The sequence below is a fragment of the Synchiropus splendidus genome, chromosome 7, assembly GCF_027744825.2.
Source record: "Synchiropus splendidus isolate RoL2022-P1 chromosome 7, RoL_Sspl_1.0, whole genome shotgun sequence".
NCBI lineage: Eukaryota > Metazoa > Chordata > Actinopteri > Syngnathiformes > Callionymidae > Synchiropus > Synchiropus splendidus.
The window spans coordinates 22,363,303-22,389,754 of record NC_071340.1 but is presented as its reverse complement, the minus strand read 5'-3'; the positions used below and the strand labels follow the sequence as shown (position 1 = coordinate 22,389,754).

The 26,452-nt window shown below is 42.0% G+C and overlaps 2 protein-coding genes across 2 annotated transcripts in view; one reads left to right on the top strand and one right to left on the bottom strand.

Annotated features, from left to right (window-relative positions):
- The window catches only part of si:dkey-91m11.5 (PH_BCR_vertebrate and RhoGAP_Bcr domain-containing protein), a 33,530-nt gene extending 20,761 nt beyond the window's left edge, over positions 1-12,769 (bottom strand). Inside the window, exon 1 of the mRNA XM_053870244.1 lies at positions 10,850-12,769. Within this exon, the coding sequence (XP_053726219.1) occupies positions 10,850-12,134 (1,285 nt within the window). The 5' untranslated portion in view covers positions 12,135-12,769. The remainder of the gene's footprint in view (positions 1-10,849) is intronic.
- A 595-nt stretch (positions 12,770-13,364) lies between these two features.
- On the top strand, positions 13,365-26,104 carry ift81 (intraflagellar transport 81 homolog). Its single transcript, XM_053870342.1, has 18 exons — positions 13,365-13,758; positions 13,958-14,061; positions 14,353-14,533; positions 14,618-14,707; positions 15,213-15,278; positions 15,549-15,659; positions 16,045-16,129; positions 17,343-17,506; positions 17,568-17,663; positions 18,847-18,993; positions 21,178-21,327; positions 23,041-23,169; positions 23,243-23,332; positions 23,773-23,859; positions 23,929-24,000; positions 24,131-24,216; positions 24,380-24,425; positions 24,633-26,104. Exons 1-18 carry the CDS (start codon positions 13,615-13,617, stop codon positions 24,813-24,815), a joined length of 2,031 nt encoding a protein of 676 aa, XP_053726317.1. The 5' UTR covers positions 13,365-13,614; the 3' UTR covers positions 24,816-26,104.
- The last annotated feature ends 348 nt before the right edge of the window (positions 26,105-26,452 follow it).

The window sequence follows — 26,452 nt, the reverse complement described above, 5'->3', positions numbered from 1 at the left end:
ACATACGCGTTTCAAGTTTAAGAAATATTCACCTCCTTGGCTCCAAGTGTAAACAACCTTCATGTCATCATTGCATGATGGATGAACTATTGATGACACGGCAAAGACTCACTGCTAATCCTAATCCATAGAGATGAACTGTGCTGCATGGACATGTAGAGAGGGAGCGACAGATGTGCAGAAATAATCATCTGGTTTTAGTTTCTCTGGAACAAACTTTCTCTCATGGTGCCTGAATGAGCCACAGAGCCGTTGCGTTATTGCGTGGCACGAAAGCCTCAGTCAAGATAAAAGAATAAATATGTTTGGTTACTCATAAATCACATAAAAAGTTTCTTATTGTATCCAAATCAGATAAACACATCAGTCAGGACCGAAAGTTATCATGACATTGAGATCAACTTCCTTTCAATTGGATTATTTGCAACTGGAGGCCGGACAATAACCATCGATCTAAATAACAGAGCAGGATCAAGCCCCGGTCTTAGGAAGGAGACCACTCACTGTCCTATCAAGGAAATATAATCTCATCCCTCAGGTGGAAGCATTCGAGCAAGTCATGCCAGTGGACATGTCACAGTCAGTCATATTTAGGAGTTATGACCCTCTACATTGAAAGAAAACAATTGATTCTAACCAGGAAGCTTCCTGGTTGCCTCCCTGTTGTAAAACTAGAAGGAGGCCCCACGGCAGACCTAAGACATGCTGAATAGATTATCTTTCTGTCTTGTCCTGGGAACACCGTGTGGTCCCAGAAGAGTTGTAGGAGGTTCATGGAAATACGGATGAATGACCATGGATGGTCAGTTATCAGTCATCATGGGGCCCATCGATAGACAGACAGACAGATGGATAGATGGATGGATGGATGGATGGATGGATGGATGGATAGACAGATAGATGTTTGATAAATTAGCCATTAATCCAGAGTTAACTCAGCGTTAGTGTGTTTAATTGAGATTTAAAATGTTAATCTACTGACAGCCCTAATTATAACAGATAAGTTTTAACAAGCCCATAGCCAGGGGAGGAAGTTACAGTGTTATAAAGGGTTTGTCGGTAAAGTGTAAACAAGGAGGGATGAGCTTTGTACTTTTCTGGACTGGATCATCCTTCCGTCCCAATGTTATTCTCCAGTTGCCTTTTACGCTACAGAGATGATACAGAGAGAAGTACACCATACTACAATGAATGACACATAATCCATGCATAATAAATCAATAAACCTCTGCAATGTTTTTTGTTTACAACTGGCAATCTGTTTTTTGCACTTAAAGTCTTTGTAGGATGGTCACTTTTCCTGTCCACTTCTAACTGATGCTCACCACTGAAGCAGGGACTATACAATTCATAGATGGTGTCATAATGATATGGGTATATAGAGAATTCAGGTTGTCAGTACAGCACAGTGTGTCTTACAAGCTTCAGAAAATATTTTCTTGCCATTTTCTTGTCTATAAATTTAAAAAGGCAGGGCTATTTCATAACTAAAGTTAACAATGGTTCTGTTTATTTGTCAGGAGCTGTGTTCTAGAAAATATTTCTCATCACAAGTGGCTGAAACCAATCTGTATCAAGCTTAACATTTTTTCATAACTGTCATGCATTTTTATCTGACAGTTCATTGGCTTATTATCGTGATTTAATTCACTCAGACAAGAACGCTGGATAGAATTAGGGGAAAAAAAGAAGCAAATTTAATAAGTGTATTATGCAATATCAGCTAATAAAAGCATAAAGCGAATACATTTTTCCTTTTCTGTGTAATCTCGCCCTCATCCATGTTCATGGAAGTGGGTCATATTAAAGATCCAAAAATAAACTGTACAGCGGTTCAAGCGACTTTGGCCTAGAATGAAAGAGAACTAACTCTGATGGTTGTCTTAGCAGATGTTGTCAGAACGCTATCAGATAATTGAGGAGGGAAATTTGTAGGTTAAGTTATACATAGAACACCAACACACCACGCACTAATTTGTTTTGCTGTATTTTCACGCTCTACTTTTAAACTTCTCGTGTACATCGTGGGAATTCCCCAAGAACTTTGTAGGAAAAAAGGCATGTCTTTATACCCTAAGGCATATATTTTAATTGAATGTAATTAATTTGATAAGATGAAAATGCAGAACATTCCATCTGTGTAAAAATGTGTACAAATACATGACAAAAGAACTTCCCATAATGACATCTGAAAAGAGCCATTCCACCTCCACCAAAGAGCCTGATGTCTAACCTTGAAAAATGGATGTAAATAACCGTTTTTTTTATTGATTCAGCCCAGAAACAGCAGGAACCAGAATAGCAGCATCCATAATTCCCATTAAGGGCAAGCCAAGTGGTCGCATTGACCGTGATCAGAGGGTCAACACCTCAGGGACAGTCAGCACCCCGCAGAGAAGAGTAACCAGAACCCACTTAATGCCCCGCGCAGTGCCATTATTGACCTTCCACAAATCTCATCGGATGATGAGGGTTCGGATTGCAAGCTTCTGAAAATAAACACATAACTGAAAATGTGTTAATCGATTGAAATCGCAGACATTCCAGGCTGTATCAGGGACAGGGGGAGCATCTTTCTGTCCCTAATAGGGCAACAAATCTGGATCAGGAATTAAGAAGGCGGAGGATATTTTGTTGAAAGCTTAGCACCACTTCATAGCTCCAGCAAATGGATTCTCCCTCTGACAATGTGGTCACTGGGGAAACGGCGGTGAGAGAAGACAGACTACCAGCATGAATTTTTTTTTTTTTTTTTTTTTTTCTTTAAACTCAGCTTCTTTTCCACGCTTCATGGTTTAGACAGAAATCTGGCCAGATTTATCTATAAATAGTTTATGAGTTGGAGTGAGCGGACGTACGTTCCCCAGACCACATGCTGTACTGACATTCAAAGTGAAACTGACAACACTGTGGTTGTTGTTTTTCCGTTAACAAGGCCGTCAATTGAAGCCAAATGTTTTGAGCACGATTGAAGCAGGTGACAGCCAATGCATAAAGTCGCAAATACCACGAACCGTGGCTCCTTTGACAAGATCTTTTGGGTGAGAACAACGAAGCAGCCATCTAAAAATGACAGAAAAAGGCTTTTCCAGAGCTGTGAAACCTTTTTCCATGTGGCCCAGTGAATTGACTCTGACACGTTAAATTATTGGACCACCACATCTTTTGCATCTGGGGAATGAATTACGGCTAAACCCATTTAACCATCGGGTGAACTGTAAAGTTGTTAGCCATCATTACATCACCGGCCAATAGGACTGGGTTGCTGCACTGTTCAGCCAGTGCTGGTGGAGGCAGTGAGGCCCACCAGTGCGCCTCTCGTCTGTTCTGCCGCAGCCTACAATTTGTGACACTTGCAGAACAGCGTCGGTCAGAACTGGGCTGCCCAGCCCGGCACACCTACTAATCAGCAGGCATTGAAATAGCTCAGGCTGGTCAGACTCCCGACTGTAGAAAAGAAAAAAAAATCAAAAGCCCAATAATTGCTGCAGCTGTTGAAGATAAATAAAAGCAGCGGTGCGCATGCGTGAGGCAGGAAACAAAGATTTATTGACGTTCACAGTGAATGGGAGGACATATGGCGCACCATTTCCCGTCCTACAGACACAGTCAGCAGTTTGATTTAAGCGTATATTTAAACAACAAAGAACGAAGCCGCCATCTTGTAATTTCACCAGGGCCCAAGCATGACTTGAAAACACAAGAGGCCTCATGTTTGACAATCTAGTCCAATTCACCAAACTTGTTCAGCCGCATGCTAAAAGACATGCATGAAAAAAAAAAATGTCAAAAATGTTAGAATTCAAACCGCCCTAAAACGCCAGTTAAAAGAAACATTTCCCACATGAGCAAAGTTTTTTTAACAACCCATTTGTGAGTCAGAAATGTTTTGTATACAAGTATTAAGTATTAAATCATGGAAACGTTACCGGTTCAACAAGACAAACATAAACTTTTTAGTCCTATTTTGTCTATGCTGTGATGGCTAACACAGACACTTCCGTGCAAGAACATGAAAACAGTGACCTCCAGGAATGATGAAATATTAATTAGCATGTCTGGAGAAAATTAAATATGACAGACCGGCTCACCTGATGGGTTTCTGAGGCAGTCTGCTTAGCAACAAAGTACAGAAGCACGGTGCGGCCTTTACATGACTTGTAACATCTGACGATTGACCAAAAACAAGCTTCTCTGTCGCTCGATCTCAGCATTGATGAACATGGAAATATGGTCATCTACTCACAAACATGCAGCATGAGCCACACAGGAAATTGAAGTGGGTGTTTCCAAACTTACTTCTGATACGCGAAACACTTGGCTACACACACACACACACACTGACTGATGACACACAAGTACTTGCTGACAACAATTTGGCTAACTGATGTTTGGGCGACGCAAATTATTAAAAATGGATTATATTGGAATATAATTAGCTCATTGGGTGGTGAGTGAAAAGTTTTCTTTTTCAGGGACCAGTTTTTACACAAAACACCAAGCGCACTGTGTGATTTTCAAAAGTGATGGCTGCAATTGGCACAGCACTTGTAAGTGAACAGATAAAGTTTTTTCTCCGATAATGAAGCTATTTCTGTTTTTCACCAGACAGGCAACTTCTTTCAGGTACATTGGCTTGGCTGATCCATAGATGCTCACATGAGCCCACAGTGCCGCTAAATGCTGCATACTCAGTGGAGTGGTAGTTTCTTAAATGGATGAAGTTTGTAGGGTTGAATATTTTGATTGTGACGGTACAAATTTTCACATCCAATACGGATTCTCCAGCCCTGGGGATCGATACCAATCCAGTTCTATACCTCCTACTTGTTTATGGAAGTGAACTGCTGAACACTGACACCTGAAAACACCACACAACAGGAGTTGTGCGAAACAGATCTCACCCTAGTCACGCCAAGTTTGGTGACCTGGTGGCTCATCCTCACTTTAGGTCGTGCAGATCAGTAGAGAAGGTTGGTACACAACTTCCCACACAATAAAAAAATGGCAACCATTGACTCGTGACTATGGAAAATATTCATGTAGCAATTGTCCTGGAAACATCTTGATATCCCCCCCAGCTTCAGGGTTTGATATGCAAACACTAATGAAGCACACGAGGTTTAGATGACCACACAAAATGTCTCGGAAGAGGCTTGGGTCAAAACAACTCTGATGACCCATGACACTTCAGGCTCCAGGGGTCAGACTGCTGTAAGAGATGTGAACTCATACAACGCTTAACATTTCATTAGCTGTTCTCCCCACGCCACACAAGCAGCTGAGACATTCCATAAACACTTGGCCTGCCAGCCAGCAGCACAGAGGGCCCTTTGAGTGGGACCTGGGAGGGGAGCTAAAACTGCAGGACCAGAGGGGCTGAGGCTGAGCACGAGGGAGGATCACCGAACCAGTGGAGCCCGCGGAGGCTCATAAACATGCCAAAGATTTCTCTTCTGTTATCTATGGCCACCGCCGTGTTATGCGTCTGGAGGATCTAATTGAGAAATCGAGTGTGAACTACCCTGCGTAGCTACTAAACAAGTGTTTTGTTCTTCATTCAGACCAGAGGGAACAAAAAGGCCATTCATTGCCTTGCACAGAATGAGCAGCTGGCAAGGTCCGGCTTGATGTCGTGGCCTTCCAGCATTTGGCTAATTTGCCCAGTACAGTGCACAGAGAAACAGGTGTCTTTACGGGCACAAAGGTAAACCAAGCTGCCCACAAGAGGTGCCGGGACTTCCTCCTGTACGGCCGGATACAGTCCAGGAAAGGGTGAGGCTGGATTCCATGGCTTCTGTGACCACCACACCTCAGATGAAGGGCCACAGGTACAATGTTGCGCTTGTCTGGACTTTCTTCGGGGACCTAAAATATTCATGACTCTGTGGCTCGCTGACATTGGGGACGAGGCTTAGATTCCTGCTGATGCAGCGCAAGGTGCTAACTTGTGGACAGATCCCAGAACATTTACTCACAGTCATCACCTTTAAGACAGACTCTCGCTTTCCATTAATGTCATCGCAAGCCCAGACAGATCCGAGTAAGTTAATGTGACAGAGGCATATGTTGACAGAGGCGGAGCCAAACCTTCCCAATCTGAGTTGAGCTTTTGGGTTAAACATGACGCCCAGGGTTGCCGTTTTACACGTCCTTGCTGCACCCAGCCCTTTCATAAGTCACAACAGAAAGGCCACAGGCTTGTCACTGTCATGATGATAATTAATTATGGCACAGAAGACCCTTAAGACAGTTGGCCTCCTTAAAGACCCACGGTGAATCATCAGCTCTGCTCACAGATAAGGTCGACAAGCCGGCCTAGATAGCCAGAAAGAAGAGTAAAAACACGGCTGTTCATGGACAAAAAAAGTCCCTGGAGACTAAGTCAATTTAACTTTAATAAGATTACACAAAGAAATGACGCTGTATGATGATGGTGTTAATTATAGTCACTTCACCCATGACGACACCACACATAAAAAGCAGCGACTGTTTTATGTCACATTCAAATATTCCATGACTATTTGCAGAAGCGCTGTAATGGACCCATTGTTTAATATTCACAAACAGAAGCACCAAGCTTTTCCAGTATCAGGAGATTACGCTAGTTTTACAGGCGGCATTTCATTGGATCTTAGTGGACACTTCTGTGTTTGATAATAAACACAAAGAGGAACTTTCCGACCGTTCAGTAAAAGTCACAAACCACAATAAAGATCGGTTTATTGCGAAGACTGGCCTCAAACAAGCTCTCTCCCCGGGGCTTAATCCAGCAACGTGCAACGTAATGTTATTACAACACCAGAAAAGAAGTCCAGATTTCTGGTAATCCCCAAAGCAAACGCCACAAGGAGCAGCTGCGCCGGCGCATCGGCAGCAGGTCTCCTCTGGACAGCGTGCTGATGTGGAACAGCAGGTTTCAAGCATGTATTAAAAGGGGGATCCCCGCTGACTATACAAAACACACATGGCCATTTTAAGAGATGCTGCGTGGAACAACTGTGTAACAAGCATGAGGGATTTTTCCTGACAGTGAAAGTAGGACAGGAGCAGGCGCGTGACACGTTTGGTTTGTTAGCGTTATGTCGCATTTCAGCATTTCAACAAAAACACAGTCCCTTAAAACGGAATGGTATTGATTAAAATACAAAACAAGTTGGAGTTCTGTATCACGAGGTAATCTACAGCCTTCCACTATTCTCTTTAAACACAAAACTCATGAACACACTGGTACTTGGGATTGGAGCTGAGCTAAAACAAACTATTCAGTGGTGCTGGACATTCTGGAAAAAGCAATTAAGAAGGCTTTATTTCCAGAGGAAATGGATGTCGTCACTGGAAGTCATGTAAGTGATGCGTTTGGGTCTTCCCAGCTGAGCTCACCTCTGTTTGGTAAAAGAAACCCCTGTGTTGAAAAACTGGGAGGTGTGGGAAAACTAGCAAAGTCACACTGCGCTTTCCTGTGGATTACAGGAGGTTAAAGACGAATAAAGCCTCGCCCGGATAAAATTAAAAATCTAAATCCGCACTGTGGCCCTGCTGATATCGGGGAAAGAGCTTGAAATCTGCCTGCTTTCTGGCGCGTTGTTTCTTCTTTATGATGTTCATTCAAAACAATAAATTCAAGCATGTGAAACTGTGGCTATCAAAGCAGTTGACAATGAACATATGTTAATAATAGTGCTCAGTTTTGTCCCCAGCATAAGCGACACCACAGGTGCATTACTTTTTTTTCTTTAAAGATTTCTGCAGTGACGGAAAACAAGGTTTATGTACCAGCAGCGTGAGGAGTCACAATATTGCAGTACAAAATATAAAATTAGTCGCGTCATTTAAGTCGCATTTAAGACTTTTTGTCTTCGATCCTTCCATCTTTTTGTCATGGCAACCCCTCACAACAGTATCAGCATATAAAGTGGCCCCTCCGGAGCTAGTTCTTTTGATCACCCATCATGAAAAGCAACTAAACAGAGAAGAACGCATCATTGGAACTTGAAAAAACAAGGTCAGAACACTGTCAAAGAATTTGGATTTAGGGCATTATATCTGTTTCTCCACCACCCACTCTGAATAAAAACTCTTCATCATACTTCATGTCTCGGCGACAGGTATTGATCAAAGACGCCTTGCAAAGTGATCACGTGCTCTATTGAGTCCTCCTTCTCTGCAACAAATCGCGACATGAACTAGTCCTGTGTGATTCAGCCGCTCCACACCCAAGTATGCCATCAGAGAACCTCTGCTCCCAGACCCACAGCAGACTTCCCGGAACTCTCTCCTTTTACTTCAGCACTGTTTTCTTACAGGTCGTCTGAGTTTGTTCACACATGATGTTGCTTGATCTAACAAGAAATGTACATCACACAACTGGTGCACAGTTGTGATCTTCACCTTCTAAGAATAAACCCACAAACTGAGGAACAAGATTGCAATGTGACCAGACCAGGAAGTCCAAGAAGTTTAAACTGTGTTGTTGTGGAGTGTCATGTGCTGGTTGGAAAGCACAATGATAGCAACTGTGATGACGACTGAGTTGTGGAATCTGTGTAACATGTGATGGACTATTGTTTACTGAACCCTTGCAAAAGTGATGAGTTCAGCATATTGAGAGTTAAACCGTCCAATTGGAAATGTAGGACGAGAGAAAGGCAATGACTGTGAAGCAGAAGACTATTGACCTTCATGATTTGGTGGGACTACAAACAATGCCACTATTGTTTCATGTAGAAAAAGAGAAGTATAACCACTATCTGACAGGCTCGAATAAAAAAGTTTGGCGCAGCAACATACAGGCTTGATGATTATTTATATCATCTTCTATTCACACGGTTTGAGTCAGAGAGCTTTCAGGCTCAACCAACCTTACATAACTAAACTCTTTTTGTGCTTAGCTGTGTAATCTGGTAAATTGTCTACATATTTTTTGGAATCCTGATCAGATCCCGATAAAAGCTCCCAATCCTGCGGTGCTAAACCCCTGGCCTTAACTCCTTGTTTACAAATCATAAACAATGCACTCCTCTGGAGTCTCCTGCTGTCCTTGGCTTTACCAAGTCTTCCAGACCATTCGCTTTATCCCACTTTACATTGTTATATTGTGAGCGTGTCAATAGTCCTTCACTGTGACTGATTCCACTATTGTATTCACATGTAACAACAGGAAACACTGATGGTGTTTCGATTGGAAACCACATGACACACTTTGAGCCCGTCCATCCCCTTTTTTTTAAGTTACTCGACAGGGATTTACCTCCGACAACAAAGAACCTCCCTAAATTTATCACGCTAGACAAACCCCTTTAAGTTAATTACTCTGGAGCAGGGACAACAACACTAATGTGTGCTGACATGAAAACACTCGCGGTGGACAAGGCCGAGAGACTGGGAAGCCCCGGGGCGGCCACCGTGTCTGTCGAGAGGATCTGGGAGAGAAAGCTAAAGCACTCAGCAGCCAACGAGCAGAAGGACCCAAAAGAAAGGGCAGGCCAACTAACAAAGACCAGAGAAAACACTGCTCTCAGAGCTGAAAAACCCTTCGGCTGGTTTGAAAGATGCAGCTTGAGTGCATCGATTTCAAACCTAGGTGGACTGCATTACAGTAAAAACAAGGATTTCCAACCGTTTAAAGTAATTATAAATAAAATGTGGCTGTGAGAAAAAATATATTTAACCATTTAAATCAGAACAGAATTGTTATTTAAAACACACGATGCGAATAGAGATACAATTTTCCCGCCAACATGTTACATATCTAAATTGTCTTAGCATACAACTGCTTGAAAAGCCATATAACGTAAACTACGAAACAGCATTCACACTTCTTCAGCCAGACGTCATGTTTTCATTTTCAGGAACTTAGCCTGGGTCTTTAAAACTCATGACCTGCTTCAGCCTTTCACACACATTACTTAGAGTTGTTTTCAATAAGCATCTGAAATGTATACAAAGTTCTTTTCATCAATCTATCAAATTTCCATTTTACTAATTTAAACACTTCCTTTTTTTTATTCAGTCGGCAGCATTTGCACGCAGTGCTTAATGAATGCGAAACACTAACACAGACAAACAAGAAGCCTGCTTCAACTTCAGCTCAGTTCTTCGATCGACGATGGTTAAAAAAGTCAAGTGGTGCACATGTGGCTACGAGAGGGAACAAACAACAGGACACTGTGTGTCTCAGGGACAGACTGTGACAAGTCACAGATGGGGGAAAATTGACATCCTCAAAATTATATGGAGCAAGTGTCTCTGAGTTCTGCTGACTGTTTGAGCAGGATGAAGAACTCAGAATCTTAAGGGCAATATTTCACAACACTATTCCACTTAAAGAGTTAGTTTCAATATGATCCTGCCTGAAACTCACCCCTTCCAGTACATTAATACTATTACAGCACTCTGAGGCGCAGAGTTGCATCAGACCAAAGAGCCAGCATCTTCACATTGCCACACCACACTTGTTATTATAAGGTGAAACCAACAATATTCAGCAGCTCCATTATGGAAGATCCTGGCATCATCCTCAAAAGCAGCCCAGAAATTACACTCAGGAATGTTTGACTTCATTCTACCACAACCAGAGGTGAATCCATTGTTCTGTTCTTGTTCCTGGAGGACTTAAGGACTGGAGATAAGTTTAGATCATTAGTTTCAGAGGCAAAACCTCCTTCAAGAACCAAATGAAAGTCCAATTCTCCTGTTTAAATCCTCTCAGTATGATGAGGTGCATGACTGAGAGCCGACACAAAGACACTCTAGCAGTTCATGATACATTCAGGGCATATCAAATTTCATGTAGACATTGTGTATGAGCCAGAGGTGTGTCAAAGGTTTGTCATCAACTCAAACCTACCCAGATCTCCTTGGACACTGTTGTCATGAGAGGTCCTGCTGGAGGTGGTGGAGTCTCCATCAGTGGGCCAAATCTGACCCGATTTCCGAACTCCGATGACGGAGGCCTCAGACACAGTCACCTGCTGCTTGAGGCGCTTCTGGGACAGAGGTGTGGGGGGGCTGCTGCTGTCGAAGGACTGCTGGGAAGGTGAGCGACTCTTCTCCCGGTACATCTGGTAGGTGGTGGGGCTGGGAGAGACGTGGCTGGACTGGCTGGAGGAAAAGTCTTCCTCGCTGGATGTCAGGTTCTCGTTGGAGCTGCAGTCGGGCGTGTAGCCTCCTCCGCCGTCATCAAAGCTGCCGGGAGAGTAGGACCTCCGAGGCCAGGTGAGGTTTGCATCCTCCTCTATGCTGTGGTCTCTGATGTGGATGACCCGAGTGTCCGCTTCAGCCATCATCCCCCCGACATACACACTGGTGTACGGCTGATAGTCAGCTGGCTGCCGCTCAGACTTCCCCATGCAGTTGCCTTCAGGTTCATCATATGACCCATTGTAGCTGCAGTTGCCATCACTGGACCTACCTCTCTGAAAACACTTGCTGATGTCCCCTGTGACGGCTGAGAGGTTCCCTGGGACAGAATGAAGTGACCTTTTGCGCTCCATCTGCATCGCCTGACACCCAAGCGAGCTGATCTTGTCTGAAACGTCTCTGTCGTTCACCTTCACCAGCCCTCGATCGTAATGGTACTCCATGTTCACGTAAAAGGGTTTTTCGGGGACCCCCATTGCCTTGTTATCACCTGCGGTGTGAGAGTTCGCCCTCCTGATGCGTTCAAAGTTGGATCTCAAGGCTGCTACAGAGCCTGGACCCACTGGGAAATCAGGAATGACTGACTCCTGGCGAACAGGTGATATGTCACCTTTTTGTTCAGTCACTTGATGTGGTTTACACCGCACACTCTTGCCTGGTTCCTTTAACTGCTCATCCACAATGTCTGCTTCGTCAGTGTTCATCTGCTGGCCATCTGGACCACTGACCAGGTCTCCATCACTGGACTGGGACCCCGCAGAAAACCCCCATCTTTGCCCATCATAAGACTTCTTCTCCTTTGCAAGCAGAGTCTGTAGGTAGATCATCCGAAAGCGCTCCTTGTTGACCTCCTTCTCCAAATGCCTGATGGAGGATTTGCATTTGTCCAGCTCTTGTTCAATGTCTCCCATGCAGTTCAACTGCATGCATGGGGGGTCAGACTCAGGGAACTGAGCTCGCCATGCTTCAACAAACCCGACTGGTTCCACCATGGTTACAACGCTGACATCAAAACCAACGAATCAGAATAGAAACATCAACTCATCTAGACCTGAATAAAACCTACTGAGACGTGGAGCGTCCATGCTGTGGAGCCAACAATTCCAGCGCCAGGTGAAGGGAGATCCACTTGACATGAACGCAAAGATTTAAGTTGAACGCTCATCAAGAAACAACGCTAAAACAGTGCGCAAGTGGTATTAAAGATGAATTAGAAAGCTCCTCCGTTTAAAGGTCCGTGGAACGTGTTATAATCCTGATTTCTGGTGGAGATACGCGCTTGATCTTGGGTGCTGTTTGGCGCTTGCTGTCAGACTGACTCGCAGCTCCGTGGTGTTTTGGCTTCTAGTCAGAGCTCCAGCAGAAAGAGGCGGGGCAACACGGCAGTGATTTGGGATTACAGCGAAAATCTACTTCAGTCGGGATAAAGTATCATCGAAACAATATTTCTAATCAAACGTTACATGGCAGATGTTCCTAGTCCCAGCAACATCACATATTGTATGCTCAGGGGAAGAAACAAAAGTCTCCAGAATGACATTACACATCGTGCAACCGATTTATGTTACTGACAGAAAATGTCATTTAAAAAAAAAGTATTTCCGTCCCACTCGGTGGGAGATTAATCTTGAGCTATTGTCCGTGAGTATTTACAATCATATCACGTCTCACTTTGGGATTTCGAAACACGGAAATCCACTTGAAAATGGGACGAGCTGGTCCAAAGTTCGATGAGACGCTACTGTGTTTGGACATGTCGCCACCTGACGGTTCAGAACTTGAAGTGACGCTTTCAAACACATCAGGTGAAAACCAACACCCCACTTAAATAGTGCAGAAAGTATGGAGGGATAGTCTTACATTGGGCGAAGAATGTAATTCTAATGGGATCTATAAAAGCGTTATCAGATAAATAACTGCAATGAAAAAGTAAAGCGATAGAATGTCTTCATATTAACTTGTTATACAACCGTTTTAGGGGTATACGTTTTTTCTTTATTACGAGAATAGATTATTACAACTTCATCGGCTACTTTATTTATACTATTAATATTTAGTTATATTTTATTTATTTATTTTATACTTTAAGTACTTTATTTAAAAAAACCTTTCCTAGTTGATGGAACCTCCACTGACCATGGCAATCAATTCTATTCTGATTCTGATTCTAATTCGTTTTAAACGAATACGTTACTGCGTAAATTTGACGCAAAACGTTCCTTTTGAATGCCATCTAACGCTACTTCCGGTTAGCAACCGTTTGTCGACGCCTTTACGGTTTCTATGGGAAGGTTTTCAACAACGTCGTTTCGGATATTTAGGAAGAGATTGTCTTTTGTCATTCTGATTAACATCCCCAGTTGATTTGGGTGGTTTCTAAATGCGACTCATTGCACTGTCTGTATTATTCGCCAGTCGACGCTAGCGCTTAGCATAAACGTCTAGAAAACGAAGAAGTTTAAATCGTTCATAATGAGCGAACAGCTGAAATTCATCGTTGAGCAGCTCAACAAAGAACCATTCAGGAAAAACTTTAACTTAATTACATTCGACTCGTTGGAACCAATGCAGCTGCTTCAGACGTTGAATGACGTCTTGTCTGAAATAGACTCCAAGGTGAGAGAGCAGTTGCTACTGTGTTTGTTTCTAAACAATGATATTAGACTGTTTAATTTAAATTGTGGTTGGGAGAGAGTGGAACTAAGTATGTTGACTATGGGGAGAGGTCATTAAGTCGACTTTAAAGGAAGAGATTCTGCTCATCTTTTGTGACTGTTCAAGTGCTGTTACACCTTATTTGTGTACATGATTTCAGCAAGATATCGACATCCGCGAAGAATTGCCGGAGCAAACTGTGAAGAGAATGTGTGCCCTACTAAGCACACTGAAGTACAAACCTTCTGCAAACTCATCAGATGTGTAAGTGCTTGCAATATTGTTAGGTTTATTATCTAAGCTTTTATCAGTCATAATCACAAGGGTCACGTATTAATCCACATAATCTCTGCTATCTTATCTTTTGCCACGGTTTAACTGTTTAACTGGACTTTTTCAGGCCAAAACAGCAGATTTATTAGTGCAACGTAGCCCAATATTTGTGTATGTAATCTTTTTTTCTGATGCTATGCCTCTCAGCATTGGAAAGCCATGCTCTCGAGTCTTGTGTCTCATCGATTGCGAGCTTTTTATTGTCTTGTCAAATTTTTGCAGCGGCACCTTCGGACAGGGTCTAATAAGTGGCAGTAAGCCTGTGGTGCACCCCATCCTTTTCTGGCTGCTCCAGAAGGTGCCGGAGTTGAAGAAGAGGGCCTACTTGTCTCGGTTTCTTGTCAAACTCGAGGTTCCCACAGAATTTCTGCAAGATGACGTCATCAGTGACACCTATCACCAGGTCTGTCAGATTAAATTTGAAGTTGTATTTGAACTATTACCTTAAATAAAAGTAAACAGGAAGAGCGTTGTCACTTATTTGCAGTATGAAGAGCTGGTGGAGGGATTTAAGGGCTACCACAAAGAGTGTGAGCAGCTGAGAACCTCTGGCTTTTCCACTGCAGAAATCAGAAAGGTAAATTCAGATTTCTTATTAAATATCATCTGATTGTCCATCGCAGTGTTGTCCTTGTTTGTTAAAATATCGTTTGACCAAAGTCTAATGCATTTTAATACAGGGATTACCGAACAATTCTTAAATTAGTTCAAATTTTAGCACAAGATCCTTGTTGTTTTTGCTAACCTAAAAAACACATTTGTTCCTGACTCTTTCTTTCGTCATAAGAATTCATCTTGAAATTTTGACGAGAAATATGCTGTTTAAAAATCTATCACAAAGGAAATATGTCGTTTTTTATTTACTTCAAGTTGTTTAATATTGTTGTTATTATTTTACTTAGTAGTGGTATTGTTTTTAGTATTGTTCTTGCTTTATTATTATCATTTACATTTTAAGAAAACAGAACAATCTTCTTATTCAAATTAATATTGATTTCAGTCAGACCAAGATCTGATTATACTTCCTGTTTAATGAGTGTCAGTCGTTTGCTCTGCGATAAAATCTACATTTTAATTGGCAGGACATTGGTGCGATGGAGGAGGAGAAGGACCAACTCATCAAGCGTGTGGAGAGATTGAGGAAGAGGGTGAGTCTGTCATGCCTAGCATCCACTTCATGTTTCTTTTAATGCTCATAAGGCTCTGGGATTGTCTCAGGAATGAAAACATGACCCTGGATGTAAATTACCAGCTTGTCTTACTGACTGTGACTGTCTTAACAAGGCAGTAAAGTAATGAGGTGTGGATTTAGGAGCTCTTTATACACATAGCTCCTGCCAAAAGGTGAAACCTGAGTCTGTCTGAGCATTTCCTGCTAAGTGGGTGATGGTTGAGCTGTTCACGCATGTGTCCATTAGGTGGAGTCAGTGTCCAACCATCAAAGAATGCTGGAGCAGGCTCGGCAGCTGCGAGTGGAGAAGGAGAGGGAGGAATCTCTGGCCAACCAGAAGCAAGAGCAAAAAAATCAAGTGGGTGCACATGCCTTTTCCTTTTCTTTCAGGCTGTGATGCTTGTATGAGTGGTGAAAATCGGCTTAGGTTTCTTTCTTCAGAGAAATTCAAGTGATAGTCTGGACGCATTTCTTCACTTATTTGATTTTATTGACCATCGCTTACAGCAGAATTGTCCATAATGTCTACATTTTCTATATCACAAGTATATTCATTACATAGTTACAAATCACAAGTGCAAATATACTAGCCTTCATTGTTCTTTACCATACTTAAGGCGTCCTTTACTTTGAAGTTGACTTCTTGTTTTTACAACCTCTAAAATCTCTTTACAACTTCAAATAAATGAAATGTGTTATCTGCAACTTAGACTCATTGAATCTACCACTGTAAATGTGTGCAGCTGTTCCAGGCAGAGCAGCGACTCCAGAGGTCACAGCAGCAGTTGAAGGATCTGCGTCAGGCTGCAACAGACAACAACCCAGAGAGTGAGATCTGTGTCCGCATCCGCACTACGTGGCTGGCTAGAGATCCAAGAACACAGTAATGCTTCAGGGACCGTGTCAGTTAATAGTCTCCCAATCGCTGAGCTCTATAATTACGTTGATCTTCAAAGTGCAATAATGGAGCTAATCTGATGAGCTCAGTGTTAATTTGTTCACATCTGCTGCTGCGGACTCTTTGGCAACTAAGATTTACGCATTTGCGGCAGTGTGCTATATTTATGGAACCACGTGGGTGATAACAAGCTAGTTGTCGTGGAAAATATTGAAATTCAGTTAAATGTAGTTCGTACGTCAAACATGCGGTGTTTGCTTTAGAGTTAAATAACAAGACAAATGGAACAACGTGAAGTATCTGTGAGCTAATGTCTATTTGTGTGCTTCTTCTCTCTATCTTACTGTCATGTTTGTTACATTTATATAAGTCATATTCATGTACCGGACAGTGGAATGTGAAGTTTTCTCAGGGTGCTTTATTATTAGAGGTCAAGGGCCTGTGCATTTATGTTAGAGACATATATGACATGATGGTTAAGGACTGGACAAGGAGAAGGTCAGAAGTGAGAGGACAGAGAGAAGGGAGGAGGAAAATGATGAGTGCAGCAAGAAACAGAGCAGCATAGAAGAGATAGCAGGATTGTCCGTTTATTTTTATGTAGGAATTGACCACGTTACCAATGTGTTTGGGCACTCAGATTATAATGAGATTCAAGACAAGTTATCTGGTTTTGAAAATACTAGATGACTGTTATTGTTTTTTCCTTACTGTTCTTCGGACTGTTGTTCAAGACAAAGGACACCTAAAGACAAAGGGCTTAAATCCAGTTTTGGTTTCCTGTTTGACAGTAAATTTGTCCCCAGTGGATTCTTCCTTTTAGAGAAGCTCAGCGATACTTTTTGGCATAGCTCTGTTGTGATGCCTGATCGAATCAGAATTTTTTTTAAAGCTCAGAAGAGACCACAAAACACCCAGGTGGAGAGGTAGCGTTTCAGCATGCCTTCATCCTAGCTGGCTGATGTAAGGTTGGAGACACAAGGTGAAACTGGCACCGCTTTGATGAAGTAACCTATATGGTACGTTATGTCACGGGTCGAGTCTCGACTAGTCTTTTTTTCCACTAATAACCACATATGACGGTGAGGTTCTGAATATGAAGAGGATCTCACTACCTAATTACAAACCTTCTGCATCTTTCAGGTTTAATGAGGAGGCTTGAAGAGGAGATCAAGATCAACTCCTACATGGTCTCAGAGAAACTCCCCAAAGAGCTGGAGGGAATGAGGCAAACAGTGCAGTACCTTCAAAAGGTGGCATCGGAGCCCGCTATGGGACACGCAGACCTCCAAGAGCTGGAGGACAAGGTCTGCCCACAATCATAAATATTGATATCCACTTAGTTATAACTATCTGTTTCTGTTTTAGATCAAAGAGGTCGATGCTCAGATAAACCAGTTGATTGAGAAAAAGATGATGAGGAGTGACCCCATGGATGATAAATTGACTCTTTACAGGCAGCAGGTATTTGACACCACTTATTATCTTTGTTTTTTATGCTGTCTCTTCCAACTGATACCATGGATAGTCACAGTTATGAACGATGATCTGCAGATTTCTGGAAATTAATTGTAACGAATTGTCAGACATGAACGTCTTACTGTGACCCCCCAGCTCCCCGAAAACAAGATGTGATAGCACTATTAATATAAATATAAAAATGACGCCGTGTTAATCAGTTATGGGGCAACACAAGTCGTGATGAGTCGAGTGGAGCACTCACCATTATTGTGTTTCCTCCTTCACACCATTGTCCCGTCTCCAGTCGAAGTCACACAGAAATATTCCTTTCATGTCATCGCAATCGCTATACAATGGCATTCTTTGTCTTTTGATCTCAGTGTTTGTGGATAATGGTATCGCTATAGCTGCAGTTTTTGCTATGCTTTTATCATTATCAAACGTCATTTGTGCAACAATGGGATCTCAACAACGCAGACATACTATTTGTATTAGTAAATTTCTACATTGAATTTTAGACTCACTTTTTAGGAATGGGGTGAAGGCACAGTATATTGACCTTTGCTATGGCGGTGGTTTCCTGTCTATATATGAGTAATATTTCTCAAAACCTTAGGGCCAGATTTGAGGTCCTAACCGCCACCTGCTGTTCAATGGAGCCCATTGGACGCAGACGATGGTAACAAATTATTTGAGGCTTGGTGGAGATATGCGTGGTCACAAATCCTTCGTAGTTAATCTTCTAGTATTTGTTTTCTACCATAAACACCCGAAAAGTAACCTTATCATTAAATGACTTGTCTATGTTTTTGTGCTTTTTTCTCCTCCACCTCTCCATAATGTATTCCAAGTCTCTGTTTGAATATTGATAAAACAAAAAAGTAGAATTAAATATATTTTTTCCACTTATGGTCCTCCTGTGGCACAAAATAGTGGTGATGTGATTTGGCCTATGTTTGCTATTTAAATGAGTAATTCACCGGTCATTTGTTTTTTTCCAAATACATGCAAATAGTAACATTTGCTTAAATGCTGTAGCCACTGCTTTTGTCTCACTGTGGAGCTACTATTCGTGTTTAACAGGAAGAAGCGATTAATCTGTTTTGATGTACATTAATGAATGAAAACATCTAGTTATTCTAGTAATTGAACGCTGTAATAATTTCCTGTAACCTGACTCCCACAGGCCTCCATCATCGTCCGGAAGAAGGAAGCGAAGGCTGAGGAGCTTCAGGAAGCGAGGGAGGAGCTGGCTGCAGTGGAGCGGGAACTGAGGCAGAGGAACAACCAGACGCAGTCCTCTGATGGAGAAGAGGTCATCAGAGATGATGAGGTGCCCTCATAACACGCGTCACACAAGTTCATCTTGCCACTTTCTGCCACTTTACCTTCACCAAGGTGGTGTTAATTCACTGTTGCCGCCGTACAACAAATGTTGCCTGCTAAATAGCAGAAAACCCTGCGAGCTATTTTTATTCTTATCTAAACACAGACAGACTCAGTGTCTAATGTTCGTTATCCTCTTTCCCCCCATTCTCCCGCACATTCCCATGCACAGCCAATAATAGACTGAAAGAGACAAAATCCAGGAGCAGGAACTGACTCAGCGAAGTATGACCAAGTATTCTTCATGGGACTCATGCAATCGGTCTCACAATACTTTTTAGATAGATACATCAAACATGGCTGACATTATGTTGTGAGCTAAGAGAAAAAAAACATACGGTGTGTTCTCAGCCGTTCTGAGACTATTGAAAACTTTTCATCTATGTACTGAAGCAGCAGGCGTGGTTAAAACCCTTCCTCTTTTTGCCACTGAAGGCATACATTAAGCTTCCCCCTGAAGCGAGACAGCTGTTAGATGAGCATTGTGCTCTGTGTATTCTTTTGTGCGGATGAGATTTTTATAGCCTGGTGTTTGACGCAGTTTGAGGTTGGAGCTGCACTCAACAAGAGTCGCACTATGCTCTTCGAGCTCGAGTGCTGCAAGGGGCCTCACTCTTAATATCCTTCAGTCCGGCATTTCAGCCATCACATCACCGTATAGGGTTTTTTTTTTTTTTTTTTGCATCGACAGGAGAACTTCATCTGTTCCCTCTTAGAACTTAGATCACCTGTATACCACGTGGAGTTAGTCCAAACTTGATGCTATAGTTCAAGACAACTTTGGTATCCTTCATGCATGATGTTAACAAGCTTAGAAAAGTGAGGAGCCTGGTTTAAATATTGCATAACTGGTTTATGTAATTTGAAAAGGGCACACTTTTAGGTCCCAGGAAGGAACAAAGATGGCCCTTGAGTCTGCGCATGAATGAAGCGAATGGAAAATGTTTGTGAAACACGGCTTATCATCAGCCACAGTGATCACTTTATCAGAAGTATTTTCCATTCTGCCGGGTGTGTGTCATCACATGCCACCCACCAACTGCAGGATCTCTCAGAGGGATGACCGCGTCTGCTCACCATTGGTCAGGCCGAGACTTTCAACCACATCAGTCATCTATCCACATCACACAGGTTAAATATAGCCTTACTTCTATGAAGACACCATCTCCATTTTTCACAATAACTTAATTATCTGACCATTACTTCTGAATTTTATGTCTGTTATGACGCAGTGGTTGGCAAGTTGGACAGCAGTTGTTTTGGGAACATGCTGTCACGAACGCTATTCAGTATTATGCTGCTGTGCTAATTCCCTTCAGCCACAGACGCCCTTGAAGTCTTAAAATACACAAAGAATATACATACACACTCCCACTACTCTGGCTGCATGAGTCCCCAAAGGACATGGAGCACTCTGTGATTTCTGGGGCTGTTCTCCCGTGTCCATGTTCATTTATAGCTGCTCTTCATTGTGGAACAGTCTCGTCCCTGCAGACAGTAATTGAACGTCCTCTTACAGCCATCATTCTACAGGAAGCCCGTCCATATCTGGCAGGAGGACCTAAAAGATCAAGCACCCGTCTCCATTTTTCAGTTATACAGCCTCTTCTAATTTATCCATGTTGAAACCTTTAAAGTGAACTACACTTCTGATAAGGAGTGAGAGCTGAGAAGTCAGGTGCAGGTTAGCCACATAGATACTATTGTTTTTTAATCTGAGGAAGGTCTGAAGAGTTTTTTTCATTGGATATGACTGAAAGTGACTGGCAAAATCAAAATATATATCATTGAGAATCAAGCCAGGAAACTCTTGTCTCCATCCGTTTCATGTGCACCAGTGAAAAGTTGGATCAATTTTTTTTAGTTCTACTACAGTTACTGTTTGTTTTTATTCCACCTTTTTTGCATAATCCATTGTGGCTGATGTATTTGGCTGGGGCCTAGTGTCACATTTCATGGCCTCCCTTTTTCAGCCTTGAATCAATGTTCCGTTTATGAATGTGTCTCCTGCTTTCAACTTAACGTCATGAGCTCATTACAGTAACTATGTTTTCATTGGACTCAAAGCTATCAAACACACTCCAACAAGTTCTGAATGAACGTTTAAAACTCCTCTTTTTCTTCCCTGCAGCTGAAGCGTTTGGTGGCTAGAATGCGCAGCAAGGGAACGGTATACAAGAAGAAGCGACAGGAAATTGCGGAGATGAAAGCCGAATATGGAGTTCTCCAACGGACTGAAGAGATACTCCGACAACGGCATGAAACAGTCCTTGAGAAACTGGTATCTCTTCCCATTTTTCACTCTTACTGTCACACCACAAAATCACTACAACAGTTCGCTCTAGTAATTTCAAAGCTATCTGTTAAATCAAATTTGGTATTTCTGTTTAAATGTGTTTCAGACAAACACTGTTTGACTTTTGGATCCCTCACTGACTGAGGCTGACATCTCTATCTACTAGAAAAATTATTTTAGCATTTGTTCTCAGCGATTGCTTTCTTAAGTGCTGAAAGTTACATGTGATTGATGATAGTTTTGCGATATTACAGTTTGTTAACTGCGTATAACTTGTGCTCACTTTAATGTTCATCCTCTATTTTGAAGAATGTATGATTTCAACTCAGGTTCATTAACAGTTAAGTGCTGAAATCTTCCTCGAAATGGTTTCACACCTCTCTGCTGTCCGATCACATGACTTGCTGGTTATCTGTGTGACGCAGGACCGGCCAGGCTTCTATTTCTGATTCATCGGCTGCTCCTTTGCTTTCTTCCTCATTTGAGTTTCTTCTCTAATCCCACTGATGTGTTCTGATGTTTTCTATTTAGCTACAGAAACACTACATATCTTGGATAATAATAATAATAATAATAATAATAATAATAATAATACCAACAAATTCAAACATAAACATCATCTACATTTTATTTTAAAAAACTTAAATAAATAAAAGTGCAACAATTTCAAAATTGAGTACATTTCTTCTTGGAACGAGCATCAAAAAGTGACTTGATTTCAGAGACAAAGATGGCCTGAACTAAGCTAAACAGCCAGTTCAAAATGGGTCTGAACCGCTCTGGAAAAGGGCAAATCTGGAAATGCTGCGAAAATCAAGCATTGCAAGAATAAAATTCCACAATAGTTTTCATATTATCAGTGTGTATCGAGAAATTTAATGCTGGAAATCAATTGGACACAAAGGGGAGAGAGAGGGCCGTGACCTTCAGTGAATTCCAGTTGCCAGTGAGTCCAGCGAAGACCTGACCTGAAAACCTAATCGCCATGTCTGACACACTTCGTTCTGTCTAGAGTTCTTGCAGGCAGGGAACACGAGGAATATTTTGCTTTCAAGCTTATCATGATTCTTCTCCTCTCCCTTATTGCCCTCATCTCAGAAAGATGAGTGGTCTGATGGCGTAAACTATATTAAGGGTCCATAATATATATACTAACATAATATACATACCAATTTCCAAAGCAAAGGTTTTTTTTTCTGGAGATCAGAAACTGGTTAGATCTAGCAAGTTCATTATTTGATGCATCCAACATTTACTTGAAAGATGGAACTACCAGTAAGATGTGTGTCATGTACAAACACCAAGGGGCCAAGGGGCAGATAGTTTCCCTAAAATCTCTGGCGAGAAAGTGTAGTTGTTACTGAGGGTAAGACAAAACTGTTGCTGCATGGGGGCCATAAATGTTGACTAAGAGTAATGGCAGCTGACAGTCATGGTTGGTTTTATTTATGCATGCGCTGACTGATGAGGAATGGAAGGAATCGGCTAAGCATCCACAGTGAATGATTCAGTCAGGGTGCAGCTAGTCTGACTAGTTCATGCCCCTTTCTGCAACAAAACAGCTCCATTTTTTTAAAGAAAAATGGCTCACTAAATATGTGTTTGGATGATATTTTTAAAGTAATAATGCTTCTTATCATGACTCACCGCATTTTGCACTGAAATGTGGAGCTCTAATATTGGTCTATGTTTGTCAAGAAAACCATGGAGGCTGAGAAGGGCATCGCTGGCTACAGTAACACACAAGAGGAGCTGGAGAGGGTGTCTGCCATCAAGAGCGAGCTGGATGAAAAGAAAGGTCGAACACTTGACGACATGTCTGAAATGGTAACTGACGCCTAAAACCTCTTTTTTTTTATTAAGTGCATGTTGTGGTCACTCTATTTTCATTATTCTGCAGGTGAAGAAATTAAACGCTATGATCGTGGAGAAGAAGTCGGCACTGGCCCCAATTATCAAAGAGCTGCGATCGCTGCGCCAGCGCTGTCAGGTGAGTTTAGAATACAACAGTATTTGAATTATACATCTTTTTTTTAGATTGGGGCAATGTATTTTTCTACTCCTGTTCATCATTTACATTAATTTAACTGGCCAATCAAGATAAAAGTGTGATGGGAAAGTCCCCACACATTGCTTCGCTTAGCAGTGGATTACATTTTCCTACGCATGTTCCCAGAATTACACTTCCATCGCATTGGACGACCACTATTATTGAGGAGCTGCAACAAGAAGACATAAATAGACTGCTAAAAGGCCATTGTCTGTGACAAACAGAACCACATCCTCGCCTCACATTTGCAATATCTGAATCTAAATGTGCTATCCTTCGACTTTTGCTGTGCTTCACTTTTGTCGTCAAAGGTTTGGATATTACTCTTCCAGTTGCACTCTCCTTATATTCTTTTTTATTTATATTCTTTATGATTGCAGGAGCTGAACCAGGAGCACGAGGAGAAGAAAGTTCAGTATGAAAGCTGTGCTGCTGGTTTGGAAAGCAACCGATCGAAGCTGGAGGAGGTATAAGGGAGTTATACTCAGCAGCCACTTGTCGGAGAGCTTTTTATTTATCCGTTTTCTATCTAACAGGATGTGAAAACCTTAAGAGAAAAGATCACGCAGGATGAAAACCAGTATCACTACATCAACAGCATGTCACAGGCAAGAAATAATATGCTGATTATCGGCAATGTCTCGATGATTAAAAAGTCAGACTGAGTTGTTGTCTTTCTCATGATCTGCCCACTGGCAACAGTAAAAAAAGGTGAGCCTTTGTTTCTCTCTTTCACAGATCATTGAGATGCAAATGCAGCGAGCGTCTGATGAGATGAAGGCTTACGTGTCCTCTGATCCACAAGAGAGGAAGAAGGCTGTCAGGTGAGCGAGCTGAGACGGGCTGACCAGCTGCTCCCTGGCCTTCCTGCAGCCCCGGGGGCTCATGTTGCGGCTGTTGCTTCTGTATTGTGTTTTTAAACCCATTACACCCAATGAAATTCCACACATTCATCCTAACATTTATCTGAGTCTGCTTTTGTTGCAGGGAGGTGTACATGAAGAATATCGCTGAGCAAGAGTTACTCGGAAAGGTGAGTGTGAATGAACAAACAGCAGAGAACAAAGATTAATTAGAAAATCAAATACACTTATAAATGTGTGAATAGTACTTGTGTAAGTTTGATTCTGGCCCTATTAAGTGATGGTGTGGGCAGAGTTTTTTTTGTTCTACACATTCATTCCTTTAAATGAGGACAGGAGCGACAAGATTTCATTCCTCTTCCATTTGATGATTCCAGAAACTGCGTGAGAAACAGAAGGTAGTGAGGGAAAGTCACAGCGCCAACATGGAGCAGATGAAGTTGTGGCGGGACCTGGAGCAGCTCATGGAGTGTAAGAAGCAGTGCTTCATCAGAGCGCAGAGCGAGGCGTCCATCGGTCAAGTCATCCAGGAGGGAGGAGAGGATAGACTTGTGCTGTGATGGTGGTCAAACATCTTCTCTGCCCTGACTATATTTGTTTGCTCTAAAATAGTTGTTGTATTGATCTTGCAGTTGGATGTATTCAGAGATTTTGAGCTACATATAGTAATCTACAGAAGCACGTGCAGGAGGAGGTGTCACTTGAAAAGGGTCTTCACCGCCTCGGGCCTGCTGTAGACTCCTTTTTCACACATCCTACAACCCTAGCCCTTTCAGCCAGTGTCCAAAGATAAGCACGAACAAAGTGGCGCTCTCGGGACGTGGCTGTAGACAGCTATTTTTGGCAACAACGTGACTTTGTACTGAGTTATCTGCCAAATTTGGAGTTTACTAAGCTACGGTAGAGTGCAGATGAATGGTCTTTGCTATCTGTTCAACCCCAACTGCTATATTTCTTTGAAAAATATATCCAGTTTAAGAACATGTCAATACAGTCTTGTATATTTTCTTGTGAATGTGTTGGTGTTTGTAATTTTCTTTACATTTGTGGTACAGTAGATTTAAGTTCTGCATTCATTTGAATGCAGTTGGAAATTCAAGTTATTCTCAAGTCAGTTTTGTTTTTTTTCTTTTTTAAACATCTGTCCAAAGTCATCATTCGTACACAGAGCGTCTTGTCATGTTCCAACAACTGCCTTCGTGAAGCATCAGGGTCAAACGGCTGATCTGCTGTTGACAGCAAAAGTTATTGGCTCTTGTACCACACAGATCGAGTTAACATTGTTTAAAAAAAAAGGAAAAAAAAAAGCCTTGCAATCCTCCGTTGGCCTCATTAGACGTGCTAAAGGATGTTGCGTGATATCAATGTGAAATATCTGACAATGACACCTTGAGTGGACCACTGATCTTCTGACCTCAAACAAGCACTTTAGAAGGAGAGGTTACATGACTTGAACCAGTTCTTGTCATTTTATAAAGCCTAAATAATACACTGGTGTTTATATAAAGGTGTTTATTGTGGTTGTTGCACAACAATAATCATAGCTCAAACATTTGCTCAACAGTATGAGTTGCCAAACACAATGAAAATATATGGAGTCATATCTGTGAGGAACCTTATATGTAGGCTTGTTCGACTTGATATATAACCACTGAGCAAACAAGCTTCTTTAGTAAGTGATTGATGCTTTGTTCGCTGTATCTAACTTCTCACACTCAACCCAGCGACAAGAGACCCGTCCTTGTGATGAAGGAAGAAGAGTGGGGCTTATCGAGCGGCGGCTTTAACAGGAGGTTGTTTGGTCAACCCGAAGGGGCAACAAGTCCCACTGGACAAATGACGGGCAGTGCAGACACAAACACACACTGATGTAAAACTTTATTTATTTACTATATAAATGTTCTTTTTTTGTTTAATCATGGAGGCATTCTTTTACATATTCATGTGATCAAAAATCTTAAATATAAACTACATCCATTCTATAACTCAATGCCCTCGAATTCACTCATTGGCGCTGGTCTTGAATTATTTGATTTAAAATCAACAGCATTCGATGGGGTGCATGAATGATCATTCTTCAGCGACAACTTCAGCGACCTCCAAATAAAACCCTTGTTTTACTTGTGGAATGAAACGCGGTGTTTGCTGGCCAAACACACTTGCCCAACAGTCGAAACAACACGGAAGCGTGTGCGCT

Bases quoted from the DNA above. Each gene is read 5' to 3' on its own strand.
- ift81 (XM_053870342.1), top strand. From the start codon at position 13,615: ATGAGCGAACAGCTGAAATTCATCGTTGAGCAGCTCAACAAAGAACCA. The intron at 17,507-17,567 runs GTCTGCCCACAA...TTTCTGTTTTAG, and splicing joins TCCAAGAGCTGGAGGACAAG to ATCAAAGAGGTCGATGCTCA. The intron at 24,217-24,379 runs GTGAGCGAGCTG...CTTTTGTTGCAG, and splicing joins GAGAGGAAGAAGGCTGTCAG to GGAGGTGTACATGAAGAATA.